Source organism: Sardina pilchardus, chromosome 10 (assembly GCF_963854185.1).
Source record: "Sardina pilchardus chromosome 10, fSarPil1.1, whole genome shotgun sequence".
In the NCBI taxonomy this organism is placed as follows: domain Eukaryota; kingdom Metazoa; phylum Chordata; class Actinopteri; order Clupeiformes; family Clupeidae; genus Sardina; species Sardina pilchardus.
The window spans coordinates 33,692,491-33,701,992 of NC_085003.1; the positions used below are offsets into that span (position 1 = coordinate 33,692,491).

Here is a 9,502-nt window from a genome sequence, read left to right on the forward strand (position 1 = left end):
GGAAGAGAGAAGAGGAGGAGAGAAAAGAAGGCTAGAGGAAGAGAGAAGAGGAGAGTAAGAGAGAAGAGGAGGAGAGAAAAGAAGGCTAGAGGAAGAGAGAAGAGGAGAGGAAGAGAGAAGAGGAGGAGAGAAAAGAAGGCTAGAGGAAGAGAGAAGGAGAGGAAGAGAGAAGAGGAGGAGAGAAAAGAAGGCTAGAGGAAGAGAGAAGAGGAGAGGAAGAGAGAAGAGGAGGAGAGAAAAGAAGGCTAGAGGAAGAGAGAAGAGGAGAGGAAGAGAGAAGAGGAGGAGAGAAAAGAAGGCTAGAGGAAGAGAGAAGAGGAGGAGAGAAAAGAAGGCTAGAGGAAGAGAGAAGAGGAGAGGAAGAGAGAAGAGGAGGAGAGAAAAGAAGGCTAGAGGAAGAGAGAAGAGGAGGAGAGAAAAGAAGGCTAGAGGAAGAGAGAAGAGGAGAGGAAGAGAGGAGAGGAGGAGAGAAAAGAAGGCTAGAGGAAGAGAGAAGAGGAGAGGAAGAGAGGAGAGGAGGAGAGAAAAGAAGGCTAGAGGAAGAGAGAAGAGGAGAGGAAGAGAGGAGAGGAGGAGAGAAAAGAAGGCTAGAGGAAGAGAGAAGAGGAGAGGAAGAGAGAAGAGGAGGAGAGAAAAGAAGGCTAGAGGAAGAGAGAAGAGGAGAGGAAGAGAGAAGAGGAGGAGAGAAAAGAAGGCTAGAGGAAGAGAGAAGAGGAGAGGAAGAGAGGAGAGGAGAGGAGGAGAGAAAAGAAGGCTAGAGGAAGAGAGAAGAGGAGAGGAAGAGAGAAGAGGAGGAGAGAAAAGAAGGCTAGAGGAAGAGAGAAGAGGAGAGGAAGAGAGAAGAGGAGGAGAGAAAAGAAGGCTAGAGGAAGAGAGAAGAGGAGAGGAAGAGAGAAGAGGAGGAGAGAAAAGAAGGCTAGAGGAAGAGAGAAGAGGAGAGGAAGAGAGAAGAGGAGGAGAGAAAAGAAGGCTAGAGGAAGAGAGAAGAGGAGAGGAAGAGAGGAGAGGAGGAGAGAAAAGAAGGCTAGAGGAAGAGAGAAGAGGAGGAGAGAAAAGAAGGCTAGAGGAAGAGAGAAGAGGAGGAGAGAAAAGAAGGCTAGAGGAAGAGAGAAGAAGAGGAGAGAAAAGAAGGCTAGAGGAAGAGAGAAGAGGAGAGGAAGAGAGAAGAGGAGGAGAGAAAAGAAGGCTAGAGGAAGAGAGAAGAGGAGGAGAGAAAAGAAGGCTAGAGGAAGAAAGAGGAGGAGAGAAAAGAAGGCTAGAGGAAGAGAGAAGAGGAGGAGAGAAAAGAAGGCTAGAGGAAGAGAGAAGAGGAGGAGAGAAAAGAAGGCTAGAGGAAGAGAGAAGAGGAGAGGAAGAGAGAAGAGGAGGAGAGAAAAGAAGGCTAGAGGAAGAGAGAAGAGGAGGAGAGAAAAGAAGGCTAGAGGAAGAGAGAAGAAGAGGAGAGAAAAGAAGGCTAGAGGAAGAGAGAAGAGGAGGAGAGAAAAGAAGGCTAGAGGAAGAGAGAAGAAGAGGAGAGAAAAGAAGGCTAGAGGAAGAGAGAAGAGGAGGAGAGAAAAGAAGGCTAGAGGAAGAGAGAAGAGGAGGAGAGAAAAGAAGGCTAGAGGAAGAGAGAAGAGGAGGAGAGAAAAGAAGGCTAGAGGAAGAGGCTCTACAGCTCCATCACCCAATCAGTGCTGGACGGCTGCTCCCGCCCCCTCCCTCCCCCCCCACTCCCCCTCCCCCCATCACCCGACTCTGTACATGACTGACAGATAGCACTTACCTTACCCTCCAACCCCCCCGTCTATCCCCAACATACTCCCATCTACCCCCTACCCTCACACCTGCCTAACACCCCCCCCCCTCATACACCTCCATTACACTCCCGTCTACGACCCTTAAGCCCCTCATGTAGCTCCCCCCCCCCCCATACACCTCCATTACACTCCCGTCTACGGCCCTTAACCCCCTCATGTAGCCCCCCCCCCCCCCATACACCTCCATTACACTTGCGTCTCCGGCCCTTAACCCCCTCATGTAGCCCCCCCCCCCCCCATACACCTCCATTACACTCCCGTCTACGGCCCTTAACCCCCTCAAGTACTCATGTAGCTCCCCTCCCCCGCCCCTAGGTGGCGCTACAGCCGTATGCAGGAGCTGAAGCCGTACTAGTTGCCATGGCTGCTCGGACTGGTTTGCTGAGCCCTTCGGAATGCTGAGATGAGGAGAGCACCTCTGATTGGCCAGAACATTTGAGCTCAGTCCTGAGGGGCCGACCAAACCACACAGCCAGCCTGCAGACAGCACACAGGACAGCCAACACACAGGACACGTCGCCTGCGCTAACACACACAGGACTCTTCACCTGCGCCAACACACACAGGACACCTCACCTGCGCCAACACACACAGGACACCTCACCTGCGCTAACACACACAGGTGAGGCTCGCTGGACTTGGGCCAGTCCTTAGCAAGCACACGCTAGCACACCTGGGCAGGTGTGTGAGGAGTCGTGCTCCTCCTATCGAGCAGTAGAGCAGAAGGAGTGTGTTTACGTGGACATCAATATTCCCACATTAACCTGATTAACACAATATTCCGAATAACCCGATTAAGCCTTTTCCGATCATGTTCTGGTCCTTTAGGGGCATTCTAGACATTCTAAACACCTTAATCGGAATACTGACGTTCTATTGGAATATTCACGGTATTTGGCGACAATTTCGCACAGCATTCTGGCAAATAACAACAAACTGTTTGACGGCCCATGGTACTTCTTCTGTCGCGACCTTAGACAGTGAAAGAAAAGAAAAAGACCTTATGACAGCAAACTTTTCAAAGTTCTCTATAAGCGGAGCCTCAAAAAAGGTGTGGGAAATGAAGAAAGTAGGCGACATTTTGGGGCTAGGAAGAAAGACACTGTAGCGACACAAGTGGCCACATGGCTTAGGCAGTGATGAGGTTACTACGGAAACATTCAGAGAGGGAACGTTTAGAACTATGTCGTTAATCAGAGCATGCTGCGTGTCACGTAAACGGGAATATGAACGGAGTATTCTCTTAGTAACTCATGCAAACACCTTATTGGGAATAGAGTTATAATGAGATTAGGGTTCATAATGGGAATATTAATGTCGAAGTAAACACACTCATTGAGTCTGTGCTGCTGCTGTACTATGGTAGAGGGACCGCAGGTGCCATAGCTGCTGCTGCTGTTGCTGCTGCTGCCTGCAGGGGGGGCTGTTGCATGCAGAGCTCCACTTGCAAATGAATCCTCGTCTCAGTTTGCAACTATCCCACATGTCCACTACAGGAGCCTCTGACCAAAGCACTGCACAGCCACTGGGAGCACCAACACACACACACACACACACAGCATTCCAGGTGCTTCTACCACTACACACACACCCCAAGCTCTAGGAAAAACCCCATACCAGTCAGGAGCCATGCACAGGAACACAGGCTCTCCTCACAACACTCACACACTCACACACACACACTCTCTCTCTCTCTCTCTAAGGCACAGAGACGCACCAGACCCCTCCTCTCTCACGGGTCCTGTACGGTGCACGTGTCACACACACACACACAAACACACATACGCTACTCGGCGTCTGAAAGTGTCATCAACCCCACACACACACACACACACACACACACACACACAGGTGGGTACAGCACTCATGCAGATAGCGGTGCTGGTGAGAAGAGAGGGGGAGGAGGAGGAGGAGGAGGAGGAGGAGGAACACGGGAGGAAGAGCAGAAGGAGGAAGAGGAGGAGTGGCGGCTCAGAAGCGAGTGCGGAGGAGACAGGCAGGAGGAGCCGAGCGGAGCGGGTCGGAGCGGGCGGGTCAGCTGGGTGGAGAGTTCCGTTGGTACCTGAGGCCCGGGGGCAGGTGGAGCGGGGTCGTGGGGGTCGTGGGGGTCGTGGGGGTCGAGGGGGTCGAGAGGAGGGGTCAGGGGCTCGGGCTCAGGGTCGGGGGCGGGGCTTAGGGGCTCCGAGGGGCTCGTACCCGCCAGCTGGGCGCCGGAGGAGGAGGCGGGGCCGGTGGAGGGCGCCGCGGCAACGGGAGGCGAGGGGAGGGAGGGCGACACGGACACGCCCACAACCTCAGCCTGCGGTGGAGCAGCGGGGCAGAGAGGTTACAGCACACACACACACACACACACACACACACACACACACACACAGCTTACCTTAAACACACACACTGCTGACCTTAAACACATACACACACAAGCTAACCTTAAACACACACACACACACACACACACACACACACACACACACACACACACACACAGCTTACCTTAAACGCACACTGCTGACCTTAAACACACACACCACTAACCTTAAAACACATACACACACAAGCTAACCACACACACACCGTTAACCTTAAATACATAAACACACAAGCTAACCTTAAACACACACACAAACACACATAAGATAGATAGATCGATAGATAGATAGATAGATAGATAGATAGAGATAGATAGATAGATAGATACTTTATTGATCCCCAAGGGAAAATTCAATAAGCTAACCCTAAACACATGTGAACACACACACAGCTATTTCTAAACTCATACACACAACTAGCTTTACTCACTCACACAAAGCAATCTTTAAACACACACACACACACACAAAGCTATTCCTAAACGCATACATACACCTATCCCTAAACGCATGGCATGCACGCACACATACACAGCAATCCTTACACACACACATGTATACACACAGCTAACCTCACACACACAACCACTGCTAGCACTACAATCACACACACATCTTCACACAGACTTTACACACATGCAACCTTGAACAAAACATGTATGTGTACACTAGGGATGCAACGGTTTTCAATAATTTATTGAACCGTTCGGTTTGGCCTGTTCGGTTCAATAGACTCACCTAAACCGCAATATTTCCGTATACGCGACATTAAACTTTTTATTTAATACAAGGTTATTGCGCGCGCGTAGCCTGGGAGCGATAGTGAGGAGTGCTTAGGACCCGGGGGATGCGTTTTCTCTGACTGTTCAGCTTGCCTCTCGTCAACCTTGCAACAACCAATCAGAATTTTACTGAATTTCCCAAGAGCCAATAAGCGCGTTGAAATGCAAATGAAGGAGTCATGTGAGAAGAAACAAACTTTACCGGCGGCTGCATGATCATGGCGACATTTGAAGTAGCCCACGAACAAGGCAAAAAGACCGTCAGTAAAAAAAGCACAGTGTGCATTGCAAGCACTGCTTCACAACGATCACCTAATAAAGGTAACACATCCAACATGTCGGCCCACTTGCGCCTTCATCACCCGGCTGTAACCTTAAGTGGAGCAGCACGGAGAGTTAGTTTGCCACCGAAAACTCAACCATCCATTGCTGCAGCCTTTCGACAACAATATTCCTATAATTCCCAAAGACATAACGAATACGACGGCGTATTAGGGCCACGTATATATACTTTGTAAAGACGCAAATTTGCCACTTTAGAAGGTCGAAAATTTGCCACATTATAAAGTCTGTGTGTAACAGTGTAACCGGTGGTTTCTGCCCTGCGTTGATTGCTCGCTAGAGTAGCCTAAGAAAGCGTGACGCCGACACAGCTGAGTGTATTCTCTTTTTGATAGTTTACTGGAAAATATTGTAGGGATGGGAGGAGGTTATAGGAGATGGGGAGGCTGACATGTCATTCCAAACTCGGGTCATTTATTTTCCTGACGTTGTACATGCTAGGCTACGGGCAGCGGGAGGTGTCCACTCGAAAAACAATAAACTCACTGCTAAATCAGTCAATCGCTCGTCCACTCGTCAATCACACTCTCTCGCACACACACGCACACACACACACACACACACACACGACAGGAGACACAGGGGAAACAGACACTTGTGAAGTGGCAAATTTGCCACTTTCTTCTCGGAATATTGCCCCCCCCTGACAACAGGTTGCAATAATGTTCATTTCATTGTTCTAATATTTGTAATGCTGCACTGCACTTTTGTCTATGTTTACATTTTTTACGTTCATAAAAGAGGACAGGGCAGGCACTCCCAAATCAAATATCCATTTGAAACTACACATAATACTACCTCACCAATTATTTTGAGAAGATTTTCAGAATTGTTCACTACTTTTTTGAGGGTGTATAACAGTTAAGTATTTTCTTTAAATGTGTGAAGAACAGTGAGTTTATTAAATAAATAACTACACATTACTTTATGCTGCACTGCACTATGGATAACATTGCCTGTTTATGACAGAAGGCAATGATGGTGTTCTTTTCTTTTAATACATTTTTGTGATTCTGCTTCATCTGTGTCAGGCTATGCATTTAATATTTTCTCTGCAAGTGTAAGTAGAAGCACATTGTTGATTTGAAATAGAAAAGGCAAATATAGCCTCCTGTATGCTAGAGCCAAGATAATATTGATATATTGAAACCGAACCGTTACCGTGGCCCAAAAACCGTGATACAAACCGAACCGTGGCAAAACTGTACCGTTGCATCCCTAGTGTACACAATATCCGGACACACACACACACATAGACACACATGTCCGAAGAGAGTGCACACCAACACATCCTTGGAGAGACAGACACCACACAGACACTACCAAGCACCCTCACAGCAGTATAACCCCCCCCCCTCCCCCTCACACACACACACACACACACACACACACGCTGCAGTAACACATCATGTTCCCTCCGGCTCCTCTCTGCTCTGGGGGGACGAGGGGCCTTCAGATGATGTATGTCCTCTCTCTGGTGAATATGTCCACTCAGCCAAACACACACACACACACACACCCTTAAACCTCTGCACGCACACACAGATACACTCTTAATGCTCAAGAGGAGAGAACATACACGCTACGTGCTGAATAGGGTTGGGCAGCGAAACCATAGCGACGACATCGAAAAACTGGGCTAACTTCGGTTTTCAAAGTCGACATTGAACAACTGGGTTAACTAACTCGACATCGAATAATGTATTTCTGCATCGATATTGTGGAGCCGTCAAAAAGGCTACAGAACCATCACTCTACGTTACCGCTAATTAAGCTGCTGTGACAGGATGTACCCTAATAGTAGCGCACGCACACACAGACACACACGCACGCACGCATCATTGGACGTTATCGCTAATTAGGCTGCTCTGACAGGATGTACCCTAATGTTGCAGTTAAAGTTTGGCCATTTTGTTTTTGCTACCGGCATCATTTTGAAAGTATGGATTTAGCACTTGTATCTGATAAGCAAACGATACCCAACCCTAGTGCTGAACACACATTCAACTGAGCAGCTGATTCAGATGCGTTCATTGGATTAGGAACACATCAAGACTCCCCAACACACACACACACACACACACACACACACACACACACACACACACACACCAAGACTCCCTTCAGCAACACACACGCTGCTGAGCTGCTAGAAAACACTCTACACACTAGGGGTGTCACGATACCAAAAAATCAGTAGTCGGTGCCAATACCAGTAAAATTACACGATTCTCGATGCCAAATTCGATACTATCGTTAAAAAAAAGGATTTTCTAAAATCCCATGTAGGCTACTTAATGAATTTCTTTATTGAAATATTTGCAGAATACTGAAATATAATTTCTATAACATACAGAGCATAACAGAATACAGTATCCAATTGCGAGCATATCACATAGGCTTACACATAATTAATTAAATCACTTTTCTAATGGATTGTATAAAAACCAACAACTTATCTCCTTTTTATCGCTCTGCTTTCATATAATGTGAATGATTTTTTTTACAAGATGTAAAGTCTTTATTTGAAACACACATACATTCTGTAACTATTTATACATTCTATATGAAATTTCTGATCTTCATTAGCAGCAAACTTTATGCAGATTATAGCCTATTCATATTACAACTCCACCTCTTAAATTCAGCTGTCTGGTTGAAGCCTCAACATTTTGTAAACAAAGTAGCAGGCTAAGCTTATCATACTCTGGTTGGACTGTTCAGTTTCCCCACATGTGTTTAAGTTTCAAGGTAAGCTACTTTTTCTCCTTGGGACAGAACCTTTTAAGTCTTGGAGTTGAAAAACATTGGTATTGAGATGGTCAGTCAACTTGAATGCAAGAGTTTTAATGTCTGCAGCAGACTAGCTAATGATGCTAACCGGATTTTAAACAGCAATTTAGCTAGTCGTCTTCTGTGCGTCATTGCGTTCACGATTGTGAATGTTTTATTTGGATTAAATGTGCATGTCGTGGGCGGGTGTCCATTGAGCACGTACGAGAGCGGGCCAAGGAGAACAAGTTTACTTTTACTGTTTGGTAAAGTTGCACGTATAATCTACAAAAGTTGCGGAAGAACTATGCTTCCACCCGGGCAGCGTGAGGTGCATCAGTACGACCACGCTTCCAGGAATGATCTGGTTGGTTTTCATGGAGACAGACGCTGTGTGCACGTAGGGAGAGGCTGTGTGTGTGTGTGCATATGTGTGTGCATGAGAGACAGACGCGTGAGTGACAGAGGGAGAGCAGGGAAAGGAAATTCAGCTTAACGAATGTTGCGTGTTTTTCAATACCGTTAAAAAATAGATAAGTAAATAAAAAAAAGTAACGAAACGCAATATGTGGCGGCCCGTGCTGAATCTGTGGCGCATCACCACAAATTAGTCAATGTGTGGGAAACACTGTATTGCCCCCATCAGTTCCGGAAGAGTCGCAGCACCGATGCTTATGCTGGCGTCGGTGCTTACGGTGCTTCAAAAAAATAGGCATCGTCGGTGTTTTTTCATTTTAGAATCGAGAGGTATCGCAAGTATCGGTTCTCGTGACATCCCTACTACACACACATGCTCACACATACAATGCTCTCAGTAACTGTCCCAAGGGTGTGTGTGTGTGTGTTAGACATGGTGTTGGGCACGGCATGTATTTACAGATGGTGTTCATTGGCATGTCTGTGTGTGTCTGCTTGGCATTCTACATTAAAGTCTAAGTGTGTATAAAAGAGAGTTCAAGTCTAAGTGTGTATAAAAGAGAGTTCAAGTCTAAGTGTGTATAAAAGAGAGTTCAGGTCTAAGTGTGTATAAAAGAGAGTTCAGGTCTAAGTGTGTATAAAAGAGAGTTCAAGTCTAAGTGTGTATAAAAGAGAGCTCAAGTCTAAGTGTGTATAAAAGAGTGTGTGTTCTGTATGGTGCAATATTCCTTTACGGAAACACATGAGTGGCTGTGGTCCAGTTGGAGTGTGGGGGCTATGTGTGTGTGTGTGTGTGTGTATGAATTAATGAGTGTGTGTGTGTGTGTGTGAACGAAGGAATGAATGAATGATTGAATGAATGAATGAGAGTGTGTGCATGTGTATGAGTATGAATATGTGTGTGTGTGTGTGTGTGTGTGAATGAAGGAATGAATGAATGAGAGTGTGTGCATGTGTATGAGTATGAATGTGTGTGTGTGTGTGTGTGTGTGTGTGTGTGTGTGTGTGTGTGTGTGTGTGTGTG

General features: G+C 46.9%; 1 protein-coding gene across 9 annotated transcripts in view; it reads right to left on the minus strand.

The window, feature by feature from the left end:
• tjp1b (tight junction protein 1b) overlaps positions 1-9,502 on the minus strand; it is a 58,795-nt gene that overhangs the window by 10,283 nt on the left and 39,010 nt on the right. For 7 of the 9 annotated variants that reach the window (XM_062548017.1, XM_062548016.1, XM_062548024.1 and 4 more), the window contains one exon: positions 3,859-4,095. The exons of the other annotated variants lie outside the window; for them this stretch is intronic. In XM_062548017.1, coding sequence (XP_062404001.1) covers positions 3,859-4,095 — 237 coding nt within the window. The remainder of the gene's footprint in view (positions 1-3,858; positions 4,096-9,502) is intronic. 9 annotated transcript variants of the gene reach the window in all.